We start from the raw sequence: 20,806 nt of genomic DNA, 5'->3' as shown, positions 1-20,806 counted from the left end.
CTAAATCTTACTTAATCCTTGGTACAGTACTCAGCACATAGCCCTAGACAAACATTGGTTAAATAATGGGACTCCATTTTCTAGCTTTTTGACTCAAACTCAGCAATATACAAAAAGTATTTGAGACTCAATTCTGCAAGGGCACTTAGTTTAGAGCTTTGAAAATTCGTAAAACAGTCAAATCTGAAGTTGTATTTTTTTGGGTAAATACTAGTTGGGAGAAGGAGCAAGGAACATCCAGAGTTCTAGGAACGTTCTTTCCTGGGTGGTAGTTAACACAAGTGCACAGCTAAGACTACAGTTAAGATGGGCATAGTTTATTTTTATTAATTTTTGACAAGTTCACACACACGCATACAATGTATTTTAGTCACATTCATGCCCACTCCTCCCACATTCATCTCCTCCAACCTCCTCTTTTTATTTTTTTAAAAATAGCCCACAGATTCCCACTCGTGTGCTACCCACTGGGGTGTGGTTGACCCACCAGAGCCCACAACATTAAACTGACTCTCCCTCCCTCAGAAGGTAGATCCCATCAGTAGCTCCTCAGTTGGGTTGGGGCTTGCGAGCTTATCCTGGAATGTTGGCTAGCTTGATCTTGTGCAGGCAACCATAGCCGCCGGGAGTTCAGGAGTGCCGTGGTCCCACGATGGCCAGAAGACACTGTCTCAGTCGGGCCGCCTCCTACCTCTGGCTCCTACACTCTTTTGAGTCCTTCTTCTAGATTTGTGTTTTTAAATTGAGCCCCAGTAAGTTTGTTTGTTTTACATTTCTGACTTGTCACGCACGCATCTCTCTAGTGTAGCGAGCAAAATACATAATACACACATATACATAAACGGAGGTGTGCACAACTGGCTGGTACAGCCCCTTCACGGAAGAAGGTAGGAAGCACCCTGCCTTCCTGACGCGGGGAACTTCCCAGAGACCACCGGCCTCCTCCCGCGTCCTGAGATGGTTTTCTCCCTGGGGTGCTGACCCCTGGCTCCCACGTTCTCCCCGGAACCGGAGGCGGGACGGTGGGGACTACTGTGCCGAGGTGAGGCGCAAACACGTCAGAACTTGGTTCTGCGGCCCGAGCAAGGGCCAGGAACCCACGGCGGTCCTCCGAGTTGAGCCCGAGACGATGGACGCGTCGTCCACGAGCGTCGGAAGAGAGAAATTGCTCCAGGTACAAGCCGTCCGCACGCAGGACGTCACAAGTCCTGAGAAAACTCCGGCCGGGAGGCCGGGCGCGACCGCAGTGCGCAGGCGCCACGGAGATCCACCTGCGCAGGCGCACGGCGGCGGCCGAGGCGGGGTCCCGAGCACGCGCTCCGGGAGCGAGCGAGCGAGCGGGAGGGCGGGCGCGCGCCATGGAACAGAGGTTAGCCGAGTTCCGGGAGGCCCGCAAACGGGCCGCGCTGGTGGCCCAGCCCTCCACGACGAGCCAGGGCGAGCAGACCTCAGCAGCGAAGGCGGAGCCGGCGGCGGCGACCCCAAAGACAGCCCCGGGCTGGCTGAGACGCTTCCTGAAGTGGAAAGCAAGCCCCGCCATCACGCAGGCCCGGCCCAGCCAGGTTCAGGTGAGGAGAGAGGCCCGCACCTTGAAGCTCCGCCTCCGCGCTGGGCCACGCCCCACTCCGCACAAGCCACGCCCACGGCTTCTGTCGCTCAAAGCTCTACCTTCTCCTGTGAGCTCTCTCCTCGCCTGCCCAGTGGCTGAACGCCGCATTTCCTCAATGTGTGTCAGCACGTGACACATGGCCTTGAAATTTTTCTTCCCAGACACGGTCCTGTGCAGTAACTAATTGCAAAGAGAACGCGAAGGTTTGGAACCTCGAAGAAAGAAGCAACTCCACTCTTAGGAGTTGTTCACAGCGAGTTAATCGTAGAGATGCCACGTGGCTTTGAGAAACAGCTGCAGTCCACTGCTAGTGGAGGGTAAAAGGTCTAATTGGTTATTGATCAAAAGTGGCAGTGATTAAGGCCTCGCTTTATTCACACCTTGGGTAGAGGTAGCCAGTGTCTCAGACAGCTTGTGTTTTAGAAATGGAATTTGGAGGGAGGAGAAGGAAGTTTGAGGCTATGGCCATACCACTCTGAACGCAACTGATTTCTGAAGCTAAGCAGGGTCGGTCAGGCCTGGGGAAAATGGGGTTTGACTACAAACTTTCCAAAGTGTAGTCACTGTAACTGCCTGTGGTGGTGTACATGGGCTTGCATGCCGCTCTTGGACAAGAGAAGGGTATTCAAGTTTAGGTGTGGGTGATTATTGTGAGTATAATAGCCCACTTGAATCTCTTTGTGCCATCTTGTAGTTCTCACTCAGGAGTGTCCTGGCAGGGAGGCTTGCCTGTGAGATAGGAAAGTCTGGGTGGAAATGTGAAACGCTCCAGGGGGGAAATCTGTGTCCTAGCTTGGTTTCTGTTACTGTGATAAACGCCATAACCAAAAGCCACCTGGGGAGGAAAGGGCTTACTTTAGCTTACAGGATGTAGACTTGCCTGCAGGCAATCTCATTTCTCAATTGAGATTCCTTCTTCCCAGAAGACTCTAGTTTGGGTCAAGTTGACAAGAAACTAACCAACACACTATCCTTTTCAGTAGTCACAAGGCTTTAGCTTCTTGTAAGCATAAAAAGAGCCAGATACATACATAGGGCTGGGTCTGGCTGCTGCCAGAAGTCAGCCCAGGAAATGGCAGAGTAGACCCAGTTTGGCCTCTGAACAGTGAGAGCAGACTTTTAGTGGTCTAAGAAGTTGGCACACCTGAACTCTGCAGCTCAGTGTCTGTGTCTGAGGGCACAGGGGAACCTGCCATGGAATGTCAAAGAAGCAGGGGGGGGGGGGGGGGGGGGGGGGGGGGAGGGGGGGAGCCTGGCTTTGCCAGTTTCTGGATAAACTGCTTTTTTAAATTTTAAGAATCAGTTTGCTTGTACAACCTCTGGGCTCAGGATGAGATCTCTGGGTCCCAGTGCATATTATGGAGGTGGGCTGCTTTCCTAAATTCCATGAGTGGCAGGCGTTTTGAGGTCTTGGCCTGTTTTATGGCCCTGGTTTGGGATCGGGGATTTTCTTTAATAGTGAAGGCCTGTAATCCTAGCTACTTAGGAGACCGAGGCAGGGGATTGCAAGATCAAGGCCTGACTTTGACCCTGTCTCAGAATTTTTTTTTTAAAAGTTTAAGAGCTGGAGTTGTAGCTCAGTGGTAGAATGCTTCTTTTACATGCATAACGTACTAGGTTCGACCTCCCGCACTGCCAAAAAGGATGAATAAATGAATAAATAAACACAGGAATATAAATCAGTAGTAGAGCCCTTGACTAACATGTTTAAGGCCGTAGGTTCTATCTTCAGGACCACCCCCCAAAAACCAAAATGGTAGAGTAGCAGTACATGCTTGTAATCATAGCACTCAGGAGTCTGAGGCAGGAGGACTGTAATGATACGTTGTCGTATGGGAGGCCTTGGCAGGTAGGGCCAAGGTGGGTGAGGGAGAGACAACAGCACACACACACACAGCGGGCAGTGGTGTGATGTGGAAATTCACTCATACCATGCAGACACAGCATCCATGTAGAGAGTTTATTATAGATAGATAGATAGACAGATAGATAGGGAGAAAGGAAGAAGAGGATAAGCTGAGGTGTGCACACCTCCTGGCAAGAAAGGGAGGAAGGGGAAGAGGAAGGAAGAGGTTTTTCCTTAAAGGAGGCTTTACATCAGGATGCAGGGTGGGTCCCCAAGGGGCGGGCCAGAATGCCAAGGATTGTTAACTTGAAGCTGGTCTGGGCTGTGTAAGCAAGACACCATGTCAAAAACAAAGGCTCCACTCCACCCCCAATTCACATTATACCAGAAACAGCTTCTTATCTTGCTCACATTAAAATTATTTCCTATCTGGGTGGTGGTGACACACACCTTTAATCCCAGCACTGGGGAGGCAGAGGCAGGCGGATCTCTGTGAGTTCAAGGCTAGCCTGGTCTACAGAGCCAGTTCCAGGACACCCAGGGCTACATAGAGAAACCCTGTCTGGAAACCACCCCCAAATTTCAAGTTGATCTGTTATTGCATGAGGAGGGTCCCTCAGGTGTCATGGCAGGAAGGTAGATGAACCTTGAAAAGATGAGAATGAAAACTGTTCAGATTGACTCTATCAACATGGATCACATTTTGGGAAATCTGATGCCAGGTGGTTTATTGTAGGCATATTTAAACAATAGAATTTGGAGATAGGTTTCCAGGCAACAGTCGTTCCAATTCCAGGTACACAGTAAAGCTTAAGGTGTGACTACATAAAAACTCCTTTACAAAGTACATGTGACCATGAAGATGGGTTCTCTAGCTTAAGAGCCTAGGACCTGGGGTGGTCTCTAATTGAGATAACAGAGAGGTCGGCAGGCTATAAAGTACATGTGACACCTCCCCTAAGGATGGGTTCTTTTAACTGGAAGCTAAAGATAAAGGTCTAGGGAGGGAGAGTCTGAGATAATCGTTCTGGAGATTTTAGATGAGGTCTGTCTCTCCAAGTAGCAGAAGGTCACAGGTAGTTAACAATACTCCCAGCTTTCTGGATGGGATGACCGTATTTATTTCCTCCAGTGAGGAGACGCCCCTGCATGTTTAATATTCCTGGCTTCTCTAGTGCCCCCAACAACTGTCTCTAATTTAAGGAAATTCCTTTAATAGTATATGGCTGCTCAGTTTTGACTCCATATTCTCTCTACAGTATTCAGGGTTCCCACTCACAGCCACTCGACCGTCCGTCTCCTTTGGTGCAGTTTGTACAGCTCAGTTGTCTATGGAAAACTGTTGATTAGGCCTCAGTAAACAGGCTTAGAATGCATCTCTCCTCCTCTCTTCCGCTCCTCTCCCCTGCTCCAGTTTAAAGGCAACGTCTGACCCACACACAGCACTCTTGACTGGGTGTCTCATTTCTGAAGGAATATGAAATCACTGAGTTGAGCCTAGAGAAACTCAACTCAAGAGAAAGCCTCCTTCATTAAAAACAGAAATTGATGAGAGCAAACGCTGGGGTGGACTGGCACTAATCTGCCTTTCTTAAGGGACTCGGCTTCAGGTTCATTTTCACTGACTATTACCTTTCCTGGGTTTGCCCTGGTATAAAATTCTCATTACAGTTTTATAAGTCGCAACCCATTGCTACCTAGTAATTGTGTTGTTCACCGGGCCATGGAGATTTCTTTACCCTTCTGTTTTGTCATAGCTTCCTTTCGGTATTCTTTGATAAATATCCATGCCCTTCATCTCCCTCTGCCCAAGTTTTCTTGGAGGAAAGTAGTCCCCCAAATGATAAGGTCCTGTCATGTTGTGGTTAAAAGGCATGTAACTGTTTAATCCCTTGGAAACTTGCTCCCTTCTCTGGCCCTATCCTAGAAAGCCCCTAGTTCAGCAGTTCAGCCCTGGGGGTTCATTCTCCATCCTGGTCTGCAGCTCCTGACCTCCCAGTCCTGGTTCAGAGGGCCCTACTGCTCAAATGTTCTTTCTGGAGCTCAGGAGCTAGCTTGTGCAAGCATGAGGACCGTGCAGCCCCCGCACCCACATAATAAAGCTCAGCTCGGCGCATTGTAGTCTTAGCACTGAGAAGGCAGAGACAGGAGAGTCCCCGGAGTTCTCTGGCCAGCCGGTCTATCCTAATTGGTGATATCCAGGTTCAGTGAGAGACCCTGTGTCAAAAATAAACGTGGAAAGCCATTGAAATGACACCTGATGTCATCCTCGGGTGTGCCCCGCCCCCAATCTCACTTTCGGTTTGTCTCTCTGCCTTTGTCTCCCTCTGCAAAGGGCCCTCAGGTCGGAAGCAGCTTGCTCCTGGGGGCATGGAGATGTGTTCCCTGAGCCATGCCTGAGTACCATACAACCACATTGCGGTTGTCGACAAGGCAAACTGAATGAGCACTAGACACAGTTCTCATCAGTCACAGGACTTTCCACATGTGCCCCTGGGTTTGTCCCCTTTGACAGTTTGTTCCGTTAACTCTTTCTGTCTCACACCTTTTCCCTACCATCCCCTCTGGAGCACCCAATTAAATAAACAGGTTTTCAAGATGCAAGTCATGGCCCATTCATGGATGGTAAAATCAGCATAGGCTCTTGTTCCCTTTAAGAGTTGTTGAAGAATAATTTGGAATGCAAGAATGTTTTTCCAGGCAGATAGTGCTGACGTTGGTTACCATTGCACCCGTGGACAGGGCTGCAGTATAAAACCCATTTCTTGCTATGTATCAAAAAGAGACTCTCAAAAACTTAGAAAATAGTGGAGGCAAAGCTCCTAGAGCCATGTACACCCCAGGGGCTTCCCTTAGCATCTGGCTCTGGGTCTTCCCACCTAAGAACCCTGAAGTTTAATGTGCAGGCAATAGGATTTTCCTGCAGATGTGTGGGCTGCAGGATGACGGTGATCTCGAGAACTCATCGAGCAGTTGTACACAGGCTGGCCTGGGGACTGGAGAGAGATAGGAGGTAAGGAGTCTGCTTAGAAGATGCTTCTCAGGCCTGGGAATGAGCGATGAGGACCTGGATAGGATAGTGTGGTGTAGGATGGTAATGGCCATAATGGCCATCATGGTTTGTTTAAACACGTGAAAGGGATTTTTGTTTTCTGTTTTGGGTATGGTCTCCATTTTAGAACCGAGTCACCCTGGATATTTCAACCCGTCTAATCAAATCTGCAAAAGTGTGTTGACTGTCCCTGGGAGATAAGTACTGCAGCTGCTGCATTATCAATTACTGGTCAGGTTCTGTGGGGGCACAAAGTAGGTTTGTTAGCAGCCAGCTAATCTGAAGAAGTGCTTCCCATGGGTCCCATCTCAATGCTGTCAGGTTTTCGTGGGGTCACATCTTGCTGGGTACCCATTAGTGTTGATTTGTTTGGACCAGGGTGCCTAAGCTCTCTGGCAATGATTGCTTTAGAGAGGAAGGCAACAAATAGAAATCAGTGAGCCAGCAGCCTTCCTAGAGCAGTAAGTTCTGCCTTTCCAATTACTTGGATCCTCTCAGCTCCATCACTCTCCCGTTCTTACTTCTGTTTGCTTCTGTGTCCTAGGAAGCAGCTCAGCAGCCCCCACAGAGCACAGCGGTCCCTCTGCCTTCATCCCGACACCAGTCTCTCCTGACCAACATCACCTTCTTGAAGGTTCTCCTCTGGTTGGTCCTGCTGGGTCTGTTCGTGGAACTGGAATTTGGCCTGGCTTACTTTGTCCTGTCTATGTTCTATTGGATGTACGTAGGGACTCGGGGTCCCGGAGAGAAGAAAGAAGGGGAGAAGAGCGCCTACTCTGTGTTCAACCCCGGCTGTGAAGCCATCCAGGGCACCCTGACTGCAGAGCAGCTGGAGCGCGAGTTACAGCTCAGGCCCCCACGGGGGAGGTAGGACCCACCTCAGCTGGGCCTCCTAGCCTTGAGCATGGACTCTAGAGGACAGAGGACAGCTTACAGGGTGGCCTTGTGACCTCCACTTCCTCCACTTTCCCCTTATCTGCTGCAGTTTCGTTTTTGGACTCCTCTTTGATTTTGGTGAAATTTTCTAAAAGACATTCACTGTGGGGCTGATGCCGTTTATAAAAGCCATGGAAGAAGGAGGCTGGTTTGTCTCATTATTGGAGGGTGGTGATAGTGGCATGTTACAGATGCACTGTGCGGTCCTCTGGTTTACCAGTGATTTGATGGATGAGTAGGCACACTGGGGCTCTGTATAACACCCAGATGCTCTTTTAAGATATTTAAATATTTACTTAGCCATATTCTAGGCCAGCCAGGGGGACTGGTCTTGGTCTTTTTCTTTTTAAATATGAGTGTTTTGCCTGAATGTGCCTGGTACCCTCAGAGGTCAAAAGAGGGCATCAGATCCTCTGGAACTTGAATTATGGATGGTTGTGAGCCACCATACAGGTACTGGGAACTGAACCTAGGTTCTCTGCAAAAACAATAAATGCTCTTAATCACTGAGCCATCTCTCTAGCCCTTCAAGAAAATTTACAGAATTGTTTTTCCAAAAGCTTTAAGTTGCAAGTTTTCAGAAGTTTGTTTGTGTCTTGCATTTCCTCTTTTCAGCCATCAATGCTATTGAAATATGAAATGTCTTTAGGATACTTTCCATAAGCGGGTCCGAACACTGCCCATCACTTCTTTCATCATGTCGCTGCCCTGTCCCTACTTGGGAAAGAAGAGACAGAGTCTTAGCAGGACAAAGTCAATATTAGAGATAAGAAAATACTTGTATAAGTGTTCGTCTGCATGCATGTGTGTGCACCACATGTGTGCCTGGTGCCTGTGGAGGCCAAGAAGAGGGTGTCCAATCCCCTGGAATTGGAGTTACAGATGGTTGTGAGCTGCCTTGTGGGTTCTGGGAACTGGGTCATCTGCAAGAGCAGCCAGTGATCTTAACTGCTGAGCCATCTTTCCAGCCCCAATGTTGGAGATTTGATAAGAGGTGATTAATGCTAAGTCCATCAAGAGAAATTCTTGAGTGTGTGCAGAGGAGAAGGGCTAGGTAATAGGACTCTCTGGACTCACTGACTGCTTGGGTCATGTTTCATTTTCTTTTAGGTATTTTTAAAAGGATCTCCTGTGGCCCAGGCTGGTCTTGAACTCACACTTTTGTGGTTCTGGTTTATATACTGGGGCCTTGTACACCTTTAGTGAGCATTCTGCCTCTCATGTGCTGATGTAGAGTCAGCGGTCTCTGCCTGTGGCTCTGGTCGGCAGCTGTGGAGACAGCAGCCTTCGCGCCTGGTGTGGGTGCTGTTTCTTCTCCCGACATGGTGGAGTTTAGGTTCATTGAACTTGGACCACACACACCTTTTCTTTGAGTCACACTGTTGAATAAAAAGACTCCAATTTTGTTCAACTTAAGGTTTTAAGAAATTATCAGATGCCGGGCGGTGGTGGCGCACGCCTTTAGTCCCAGCACTTGGGAGGCAGAGGCAGGTGGATCTCTGTGAGTTCGAGGCCAGCCTGGTCTCCAAAGCGAGTTCCAGGAAAGGCGCAAAGCTACACAGAGAAACCCTGTCTCGAAAAACCAAAAAAAAAAAAAAAAAAAAAAAAGAAATTATCAGTTCCTTCAGTGTTGCAGAGTATTCCATTACACTGTATAAAGATATGTCACTGAGATTGGTTTAATAAAAAGCTAAAGGTGGGGGGGCATGCTACAGTCAATAGCTGGGCAGGAGGTATAGGTGGGACTTCTGGACAGAGCGCTCTGGGAAGAAGAAAGGTGGAGTCACTAGCCAGATGGAGAGGAAACAGGGTGGGCGTAATGGAGATGAGGTAATGAGCATGTGGAAGAACATAGATTAAAAAATACGGGTTAATTTAGGTTATAAGAGCTAGTTAGTAACAAGCCTAAGCTAAGGCTGAGCTTTCATAATTAGTAAGAAGTCTCCATGTCATTTTTTTGGTGAGCTGGCGGCTCACAAAAGTCCATCTACACTTCAGTAATTTTTCACTAAGTAAGCATAATGTAAGCTATAACTCTTACATTATGAAGGTAACTTTATTTGTGTCTGTGTGTGTGCACATGTGTTTGCTGGTACCCACAGAGGCCAAAGGAGGACATTGGGTCCCTCAGTTTTAGAATTACAGGCTGTTGTGAGCCTCCCAATGGGGATGCTGAGGAGAAGACTTGGATCTTCTGGAAGAGCAGCAGGCTCTCCTAACTGTTGAGCCTTCCATCTCCCCAGCTCCCGAAGGTAACTTTATTACCTGTGAATTATTAATTAAAAAATGGAGGTCTAGTGTTAACTCTTTTGTTCTTCCTTATATGTTCTATTTATGAGACACAGTTTTATCTAAGTTTATCTTTTATTTATTGAGTCCTGGCACCCTCCTAGGCTCTTGGCTGTGATAGGAAACACGCAGACCTTGCCAGTCACAGCCCCATTGCACACTCTTGCTCACCTCTCCCTGAAAGTTGTCTGTACTGGCTTTGCCCTCTAGGGAAAGTGAGGTGTGAGCCAGTCACATGCCTGGCAGGGAGGAGAAGCAAGGACAGTGCTTGTTGGCTGTTCTTGTCAGACCATCAAGCTTTTTGGGATACAGTCTCAATTTTCTGAATTTCTACCCGAGACTTTACCAATAGTCCCAAATGAGACTGCTGTTAAAGGCAGCGCTGTCACCAGAGAAAGGCTGTCACTGCCGGAGTTGCATGTGGGAATGGTTGTCTCTGTCACCTTCAGTGTTTTACAGGCACATTGGTTTTGCTCTTTCTCACAGTATCTGGCCTGGTCTGTCCATGGGCAGGGCTACATTTATCCCCAAGTAAAGATGATTAGTTACTAGTGACCCCAAGGAGGAATCCAGTCACAAGGCTCAGGTACTTCTTCAGGAGTTTGTGTCCTGGGAGAACTTTAGCTGCTCTGCCTGCCACCAAGGTTCGTTCCTCCTTACTCCAATCTCAGGGCACCTGGGAGCCCCTGGACTCTGTCCTGCAAGCTGGTGGGCCACTGAGTTCTCTCTTCTTCCTCTCTCGGGCTCAGTCAAAGGAATGATGTCCCAGGAACAGTCTCCTTCATTCAGCATGGGCCCTTTCTGGGGGCTTCAGGTTGGGGAGTTTTTACCAAGAATGATTTCATGCTGCTGGGACTATGCCCCGCGCATGGGAGGCTGTCACTATTGCCTTTTGGTTGCTTTGCACCATCCGGTTAGGCACCTGGGTCTGCTACAGAGAGGAAGTTACACAGTTGGGCAAACTCGCCACCCTCATTTGGGCAGAAGCAAGGAAAATGGGAACAATTCCTTAGGTTCTTGACACTCCAGCAAATATTTGGAGGTTCTCTGGTCATGACACACAAAGAGCATATTGGGATGGAGGAGAGCCGCAGAATGGATACAGGGGTAGAACAGAAGCCCGAGGATCATGGTGCCACCAGGGGGCAGTACAGAGCTGCTGCAGCCTGGCCTACAAACTTGATGATTTATGTTAACAGGAAAACCCTCTGGGATGCTTCTTAGAACCAATGTGCTGTTTTTGTTTTTGTTCTTCAGACTTTTTTTCCCACTTCAAGATTCATTCGAGTAAAGACCTCTTCATAGGTTCTGGAAAGGCTCTAAAAGCTCCCAGCAGTGATTTGTTATATACATATTTTAAGATAAGACAGCAGCCCCTCCCTAGGGTTAGCAGGCAGCCTTGTAGTTCCCTGTCCACCTCTGAGCTCAAGGGGACTGGGGCACAGCTGTTAGGAACTTACAGAGCTAACAGAAAAATTGGTCACTAAACTAAAGAAGGTGAGATTTGAACTCAACGCTTTGGTGTCTGTTACACTTTCATTTTGAAACATTGAGCATTTGGACCAAAGATTTAGACCTTGTTCTCAAAAAGCTTAGTGCACAGAGAACCATGTCAGAGGGGACAGGTATGCTGGGAGAGGTGTCTCAGAGACAGAAATTCTCTCTCTCTCTCTCTCTCTCTCTCTCTCTCTCTCTCTCTCTCTGTGTGTGTGTGTTTGTGTGTGTGTGTGTGTGTGTGTGTGTGTGTGTGTGTGTGTGATATGTATGTGTTTGTGTGGGCATCTGATATGTTCATGTGGACGCCAGTGCACATGAGTGCATATGCTTATGGAAGCCGGAGGTTATGGGATGTCGGCCTGAGTTACTCCACCATATTTCTTGAACAAAGTCTCTTATTGAACCTGGAGCTCATTAATTCATCTGATAATCTGGCTGGTCAGCTCCGGGGATTCACGTGACTCTGCCTCCCCAGCTCTGGGGATTCACGTGATGCTGCCTCCCCAGCTCTGAGGTTGCGGCGCTGGGGTCTGAACTCAGGTCCTCATGCTTGGGCAGCAAGCACTTACCATTGAGCCACCTTCCCTGCCCCCAAGTCACTTCCAGTTGTGGATTTTATATACCACCTGCCTCCCAAATCCACAGGAAATACATCACAAATACTCCTTAGCAGACACTCAGAACTGTGGGTGGAAACGTTCTCTGTATAAACCTTTTCCTTATGCGCATGCATCTATGATAGTGTTAAATTCATACTATGGACGCTGCAAGTGATTCGGAATAGCCGATAATCTTGCAGACCAGTTAGACCATGGACTGTAATGAATGTTATTTAAAACTTGTGACATTTTCAGTTTAGTATGTTTTGTCCTTTGTTGACCACACAAGTAACAAAAACCACAGCAAACAAGAGAGACCACTGTACTATGTGGCTGTTCATTGTTTCTGAGATGGTATCAGATGGCCCAGGCTAGCCTCAAATTGACTGCATAGCCAAGGCTTGCCTTAAGCTCCCAGTCCTCCAGTCCTCCTGTTTGTGGGAGGCCAGTCCCCACCTTCTCCAGGGTTCTTATGAGGAGGAGAGAGGGATAAGATATCTTTTTAGATAGAAAGATAGCGAAGAGGAGAAAGAAGCACAAGATAGCTTCGGGAGGACCTGGATCAAAACCCACCAGCCCCTTCTGCCTCTTCAAAAGGGCTTTTTTATAACAATGCCAAGGGGAGAGGCAAAAGACCTCCCCCTTGCTAGATCAAAGCACACCGCACAGCCAAGCGTAGGTCCTTCCAAACACATGGTAACCACGCCTATGGTCAAATCATCCCCTTATGCAGCCCTGCTGGGTAAAGCAAGCTCAGATTCTTGGACCCTGAGTAAGTTCTCACTAGGAAACCTCTGTGGTTCTCTGTACATGCTCCACCTCCCAAGTGCTGAGATGACAGGTGTGGGCCACCACTCTGACATTAGATGTTCTGAAAAGTGGTCCGTTGGGCCCACAGCTCAGTTGGTAGATGGCTTGTCTAGTGTATCAGCTACTGACCGAAAATGGCTTAGAGAATAAAGTTTATTTTGGCTTATGGTTCCAAAAGGAGAGTCCACAATGGCAGGAGAGGCATGGTGGCAGATAACCAGAGCAGGAAGCAGAAAGGTCCCATCACAACCACACACACACAGGAAGCAGAGAACAGAAAGTAGAAATTTGGTAAGGCTACAAACTCTCAAAGCCCACCCCCAGTGACATATGTCCTCTAGCAAGGCTCCCATTCTAGAAGTTCCATATCCTCCCCAAATGTCACCAACCGGGGACCAAACGTTTAAACACATAAGCCTATGGGGCCATTCTCACTCAACCACCCGACCTAGCATGTTCCAGGCCGTGAACTTGACTTCTAGGACCACATAAAATTAGGCACTGATGGTGCATGCCTATAATCTCAGCACTTGGCGGGTAGAGGCAGGAGGATCAGAAGTTTAAGGTCATCCTCAGCTATATAGAGAGTGTAAGGGAAGCTTAGGATACGTGAGACACACACACAGAGAGAGAGAGAGAGAGAGAGAGAGAGAGAGAGAGAGAGAGAGAGAGGAAGAGAAACACAGGGAGTGTGTGTGAGGGGCTGGAGAGATGGCTTGGTGGGTAAGCATCTGCTGTATAAGCATGAGGATTTGAGTTTGAACCCCAGTACCCACATATAAAGCTGGATAACCCTTGTGCTGTGGGGGGCAAAGACAGGAGGGATTACTGCCAACCTAGCTCCAAGTTCACTGAGAAACTCTTAATATACTGGAGTAGGAATATGCTGGAGAATAATAGAGAGGACACCTTACATTGTCTTCTGGCCCCCACATTGCCTGGGACTGAGCATGCATACCTGTGTACACATGTTCATATACACTACACACACACACACACACACACACACACACACACACACGCACGCACACACGCACGCACGCACGCACACACGCACGCATGCACGCACACACGCACGCACAGACATTTTAAAAAAGAAGAAAGGAGTGAAGAAGGAAAGAAAAACCGGAAAAAGACAGAAAAGAAAATTGGCCCCTTCAGAAGACTCCTTTAGTCCCGTTAAATGTGGCTCTGGGACCCCACTCGCACCACCGAACACCTGCCTCCTCTCTACCTCTGGCTTGAGGGCTTCAGTGCACTGCAGCTCCCAACATCAATTGGAAATGCACACTAGGAAGCAGACCCGAGGAGGACGGCATCTAAGCAGAGTTGTTTTAGAAGGGCCACAGGCTTGCCATTTTCCAGCTGTTCATCTGGACCAGCCCAGGCGACTTTAAAACAAGGAGGCTCCCAGAGACTGTAACTAAAGGCACTTTACTTCCTCAGATTTCATTTCAGAACATTCTAGAAACACAGAAAGTACAAATTTGACTGTTGAATTTGTGTGCCTATATATCGCCCCGCTCAGGTGAGGGGCAGAACCAATTCTCTCCTAGGCCTATGTCATAGGGGCCGGCTCTCCCACACCAGTGGTGGTGGTGGGGGGACCAGCTCTCCTGTTGCAGTGTCCAGTGAAGAGCAGGACCAACTATTTCAGGGCCAGTCAAGGGCTGGCTGGCTCAGTATGGCCCTCGGATTTCAACATGCATGGTTCCTATGGCCCCCTGTGGTAACACGGGCCATGGACATCAACACAGACATCAACTGCACCAGGACCACAGACCCAGACATGGCCCTTGCCAGCAGTTCAGGTCCAGATGTCACCATGGCCTGAGTGACAGCATAGGCCACACAGACCAGTATGGCCCTGGCGGCAGCATGTCCCTTAGAAACCAACATGATCTCAGGTAGCTGACCAGCCCCCAGGCATCTGCCTGGCCCGCAGTGGTAGCAGGAGTCACAGACATCAACTCAGACCCTGGCCACGGACCCAGACATGGCCCTTGTCAGCAGCTCAGGCCTGGGCGTCATCATGACCCTGGGTGGCAGCACAGACCCCTCAGATCAGCATGGCCCCTGAGGCGGCACGGCCCTCAGACACCAACATGGCCATAGGTGCCAGACCAGTACCTGGGCATCCTTGTAGCCTTTAGTGGCAACCTAGGTCATGGATGTCAATACAGACCCAGCTGCGGTAGGACCACGGACCCAGACATGGCCCTTGGCAGCATCCTGGACCCAGATGTCACCCTGGCCTGAGGTGGCAAACAGGCCACCTACATTAGCTTGTCCCTCACCCAGTTCACATCTTCAATTCCGCCCCTTTCCATAGCACATGAATGGTTCTGCTTTTCTCTCTCTTCCATCCCTCCACTACGTATTTGCTCATCCTAATGACACTTACCAGCCTGGCAGGTACCACAGGGGACCAGGCTGGCCTGTGGATGCCTTCAGCCAGCCTGGACTGTGAGGACCCAGGCTGGCCCGTGGGTGTCTTTCATTCGCCTGAGCCGATTGGCACAAGGTGGGCCTGTGGATGTCTTCAGCTAGCCCAGACTGTGAACTACACATATAGTTTTAATGAACTTTTCTTTGGGCTGATGGCTAAAAGCCACCTAACAAGAACCCGTGATACCATACATCAGAAGCCCTCTTCTGAGTTGTTGCCCAGGATTGTCCAAGAAACTCCTAAAACAGCCTGTTGCTGTTGTCCTTGGTTACCCCTCTGGGTAGAAGGTAGGTCCCTATTGCCGAAAACACCATGAACTTCAGAAAAGGGGCCTAGAGACCCCTGAGCTGAAACTGACTGGAATGCCCCCTCCATGAGGATTAACTTTCATGGGACTTGAAGGCACCAAAGAGGGAGGCCACCAACAGTCCTATCCAGATAGGATGCCTACGAACCCCATCAATGACTACCGGGACACAACGACCCTAAGGGTGCAGCAGCGGTGTGCATGCCTTGCCAACAGCTCTCTAATTAGACTTAAGACCCACTCTGTTATTAGACACGACTAAGTAACTAACTTCTTATACTCACAGGTAAGAGCAGCCTCCCCCCTCATCAAGGAAACAACTTTATAGTGTCAGAGACAACTATAAAGAGCCACAGTCAATCGAAATGCAGTTTTAGAGCACAGTCCCAACGGATGCATCTGCAACACTCCTGCACCTGAGGCTTAGGGACGACTGTGGAGGAAGAATGGAAAGATTGGGGGAGCCAGAGGTTCAAGGAGTCTGCTGTGAGGCTGTGTCTCCTTCTAACACCAGAATCTGCACCCGTGAAGTCTCAACAACGTCACTACCCAAATGTGAACGGAACAAGGACGACACCAATGAGTTTGCCAAACTAGATGGGAAAAGCCCATGAGGCCTCAGCCCTACACAGAGAACTACAGCCAACGGAGGAAAGCTGGGAGTGAGAGAGGTGGTCCTTCTCTGGGAAGAACACGCCCAGTTGGTTGGTTAGTGCCAAATAGCTATCTCTGAAAAATACGCGAGTAATATATATGGATGGAACAGGTTATATTTAAGAATATTTACATGCTTATATACATGCAAGAACAATTATCGAAGAAAGAGCCCATGAATTTGAAGGAGAAAGGGGAGGGAATATGAGAGGGTTTAGAGGGAGGAATTGGAACGAAGAAATATAATTTTATATATTATATATCAAAAATTAAGAAATTTAGTGAAAATAAACATCATCTGGGCTGGGCATGGTGATGCATGCTTTTAATCCCAGTACTAGGGAGGTGGAGACAGGCGGATCCCTGAAAGTTTGAGGCCAGGCTGGTCCACATAAGTTCCAGGCCAACCAAGGACGCATAGCCAACCATGTCTCCAACAAATCTCTAGGGCCAGTGAGTGAGAGGGCTCAAAGGGTAAAGACACTTGCCAGTGAGCCTGACAACCTCAGCTGCGTCCTTGAGACCCGTATGTTAGAAGCAGAGAAAGGACACCTATTGGGTCTCTGAATCTCACATACACACTGCAGACGCCCCCCCCCTAAAATAAATAAAGGGGCTCCAGCGCAGAAATGTGCCACACGTAAAGAAGGGTCTCATCCGCCCAAACCAATGATGGTGTTTGGGGGACCTCTTCTGGCAAAGGGGTCTTCATGCATTCGTCCCCAGGAAATGAGAAGGTTCATAGCAGGCTAGCATGCCACCTACTTTCTGTCACTTTTGTCATATGTCTTTGGACAACCTTAGAGTGGTTCCTATTTGTGCACTGAGAGATAGCTCCACTGTTCCCACTGCTTCCTTCTGTCAGCCGGAGAGAGAAAACCGTGATGAAATAAATGGGTATGGGTGTGTTCACTTGCCATAGTTAGGTCTGGAGGGAGTCCATGGTTGGTTATAGGACTGTGCCATTTTTTAAAAAAAATAGATGGACTAACCATGGGAATCATTTTGTTAGAATTTCTAGCTTTATATGTCCCCCCCCCCCCCGTGTGTGTGTGTGTGTGTGTGTGTGTGTGTGTGTATTCTTCTGCATGGAAAACACATACAGTAAAAGCCAGGTGGTATGGAAAAGGCTACAAAAAAGGAGCATAGAGGAAGAGCTGAGATGAAGAGAATTGGGGCCATAGGGAAAGAGTGGGGGTGGAGGCTGCAAAGAGATCTCAGCAGTTAGGAGCACTGCATGGTCTTCCAGAGGACTGGGTGTTGCTTGAGAATTTCTCTCCAGCTCCCGACACCAAGTCCCGCCAGTCCCAGAGCCCATTTATAAAATAAACATACAGACTCTTACATTATTTAAACTGCTTGGCCATTAGCTCAGGCCTGTTATTGTCTAGCTCTTACGCTTATATTTAGCCCATTTCTATTAATCTTTACTTTGCCACGTGGCTTGTGGCTTACCGGTACTTTACATCTTCCTTGTCCTGATGGCGGCTGGCAGTGTCTCTCTCTCCGCCTTCCACTTCCCAGAATTCTTTTCCTTGTACCGCCTATACTTCCTGCCTAGCCAATGGCCAATCAGTGATTTATTTACTGACCAATCAGCAACACACTTGACATACAGACCATCCCACAGCACTTCCCCTTTTCTTTTCTTAAAAAGGAAGGTTTTAACTTTAAAATAGTAAAATTAAATATAACAAAACAATTATCAAGCAAGAATTATAGTTACAATATTAAAGAAGAGATCCTATCTATCTTATATTTGTAAGTTTAAGGTTTTATATCTAACTTATCTTTTATTGTCATTAAGGAAAATTGTAAGTATCTAGTCTTTAACCACATCAAAGACCTCAGAAGGATATATTATTATCTGAGAAATGGAGAAGGATATAAGCAACTTTTAGGAGTCTTGTAGGGTAGACAGAGACAGCTGGCAGCCTGGACAGTCATTCAAAGTTCTCTTGTAAAGTTGGGGCATCTGTCTTTAGCCCACAGGCCTAGAGTCTCTTATTTATTTTTCTCTGTGTCCTGTAGAATGTCTGGCAGTTTTTTCTGCAAAGCAGGAACCTGAAGGACCATTTTGTCAAGCAAAGTTCAGTGGTCACCTTTGTATGGGTCCTGCATGTCCAGTTGATCAGACAGTCCAGGCAAGAACAGTTTCTTGCCCAAATGGCTATTTTTGTCAAGGTGAAGATAAACTCCATATGGAGTGTCTTCGATGCCCATCCTCCTCTCTGAAGTAAATCGGTGCTGTCAGGAGCAGACATGTCTCATTGTCCAAAAAGTCTAAATTTTTAAAACATTTTAAATGCCATATTTTGTAGGTCTTTGAAGTGTTTGAAGACTACCTATCTATCTGAAATATAACTATGTATATCTAGAAGACTTAACTAATATGGCTACAAATATGATTATCATAGATGATTAACTATTAATCTTTTTTTAATTATCCATTACAATTTTAAATGAGTTATATAAACATAATACCTCAAACAAGAATAGAAATATATATACAGTATAACAAAATTAAGTTTAAATTTGTATCAATAAACTAAATCTATAGCAATGTAAAACATTTTAAACAAGTTGTTACTCTTTAAAAGTAGGTTCATTAATCTACCCTTTTATCCTATCATATCTAAACTATCCCCCTTTTTTTCTTTAGAAAGAGATTGTATTTATAATCAACCTGCTTTAAATAAAAATATTGGTTTTTGTCTGTCCCACACCAGAGGGCTCTTCTGATTTGGGACATAAGAATCTCTTAACCATTTTTTTTTTTTTTGAGCAATATGTCTGGGTTTAGAGGGGGAGTGAGCCAATTCCATCTCTAAAGCCAGCTTGGTATATTTGGGAATTTGGGCGTAGCTTCTCTTACTACTTCCTGCTGGAGGGGGGCGCTGTATCTTCTGGAGACAGAAAGAAAATTTTAGGATCATGGAGTAGTCCGTGAGGCTGTATATCTGAGCCAGTTGATTTGAAACCATTCTGGATGTTGAATCATCTGGGCCATGGTGTCATTGGAGACCTTTCAGGGGGTCTTGGCTGGTCAAACCTGATGTATCTTAATCTGGAACAAATCCATAGTCTCTGGCTTTCTGTGGAAACAAAAGCAGAGACTCTTTTCCAAAGCAACATATCCTTATATCCAAATTTTGAAGTCAAGGTATCTTTAAAATATACATTTTGGCATAACTCAACAGCTTTTACAATCAAATGTTTTTCTGTAGTTATGAATATCAAAGAGAACATAATCCAGATTCTCTGTGTGGTAGTCATCTTTATGTGGCTTATTTTTTTATATTAGCTTGAGCCTATTACTTTTAAACTGCAGCCTTCTAAGCCTGAAACGGCACAGTGGCTGCTGGCTCCGCCCATTTCAGCTTCCCAACATGGCGGCGGTCCGCTTTCCGCCAGCTCTGGGAGCCGTAACTCTCAGAAATAGTGGGTCTACATTTTTATCAAAGTAGCGTGTAGCCCAGAAACTTCTTTTTTTTGTTTTGTACTAGCAAAGGCTAAATCCACCACATAGCTTAATGTGTTATTTGCAGAGGCCTCATTCCTACCATATTGCAGGTCGAGAGTGCACAGTAGGAACCCGCCAGTAGCTCAAACCGGCAGCTGCCGCTTATTTGAGAGAGACAATTAGGAAGCTGTTTTAGGTCCGTTTTAGAATCTTTTTTCTAAGTTTTTAGGTGGAAACTCTTGCCACCACGTTGGACGCCATTTGTTGCTTGAGAATTTCTCTCCAGCTCCCGACACCAAGTCCCGCCAGTCCCAGAGCCCATTTATAAAATAAACATACAGACTCTTACATTATTTAAACTGCTTGGCCATTAGCTCAGGCCTGTTATTGTCTAGCTCTTACGCTTATATTTAGCCCATTTCTATTAATCTTTACTTTGCCACGTGGCTTGTGGCTTACCGGTACTTTACATCTTCCTTGTCCTGATGGCGGCTGGCAGTGTCTCTCTCTCCGCCTTCCACTTCCCAGAATTCTTTTCCTTGTCCCGCCTATACTTCCTGCCTAGCCAATGGCCAATCAGTGATTTATTTACTGACCAATCAGCAACACACTTGACAACTGGGTTTGGTTTCCAGTACTCACATGGCAGTTAACAGGCACATGTAACTAGTTTCAGGAGATCCAACATCCTCCTCCAGTCTCTGCAGGTTCCTGGCATGAACATGGTGTACCCACCAACATACATATACATGCAGGCAAAACACTCATAGGTGTAAAATTATATATATACACATATAATATCTATATATTATATTTAATATATAATATATTATATAAACAACATACTAGCATTATATCATATTTATATAATATATATATGCACAATATAACATATATAAAACAATATAGATTGTATATATATTATATTTAATATATATTTATAAATACACACACACACACACACACATATATATATACACAGAGTGGGGGGGAGGGAGAAATAGGTAAAAAAAAATCACCAAGGTTCTTCTTTACCCAACTAGAGCCACAGAATGGAAGAATTATGCAGCCAATCAGAATTAGCTGCAAACTGATACCACAGAAATGCCCTCATTTACATGGCAAGAATCGGGGTGAGCATGGATCTCACTGGAGAGCAAGTGTGCTTTTCTTTCTTGACTAGGCTTGATGTGGTGGCTTGAAGAAGAACGGTCCCCATAGGCTCATAGCTGTGAATGCTTGGTCTCCCCAAGTGGCACTATTAGGAGGTGTGGCCTTGTTGGAGGCCATTCGTC

The 20,806-nt window shown here is 47.0% G+C and overlaps 1 protein-coding gene across 1 annotated transcript; it reads left to right on the top strand.

Moving 5' to 3' along the window:
* The first annotated feature begins 1,341 nt into the window (after positions 1-1,341).
* Saysd1 (SAYSVFN motif domain containing 1) lies at positions 1,342-7,586 on the top strand. The gene is made up of 2 exons (XM_059273787.1): positions 1,342-1,568; positions 7,052-7,586. The coding sequence occupies exons 1-2, from the start codon at positions 1,359-1,361 to the stop codon at positions 7,376-7,378; spliced, it is 537 nt and encodes a 178-aa protein (XP_059129770.1). The 5' UTR covers positions 1,342-1,358; the 3' UTR covers positions 7,379-7,586.
* The last annotated feature ends 13,220 nt before the right edge of the window (positions 7,587-20,806 follow it).

This window comes from Peromyscus eremicus, chromosome 9 (assembly GCF_949786415.1).
Source record: "Peromyscus eremicus chromosome 9, PerEre_H2_v1, whole genome shotgun sequence".
Lineage (NCBI taxonomy): Eukaryota > Metazoa > Chordata > Mammalia > Rodentia > Cricetidae > Peromyscus > Peromyscus eremicus.
This window is presented reverse-complemented; position numbering and strand designations above follow the sequence as displayed.

Bases quoted from the DNA above. Each gene is read 5' to 3' on its own strand.
- Saysd1 (XM_059273787.1), top strand. From the start codon at position 1,359: ATGGAACAGAGGTTAGCCGAGTTCCGGGAGGCCCGCAAACGGGCCGCG. The intron at 1,569-7,051 runs GTGAGGAGAGAG...TCTGTGTCCTAG, and splicing joins CCCGGCCCAGCCAGGTTCAG to GAAGCAGCTCAGCAGCCCCC.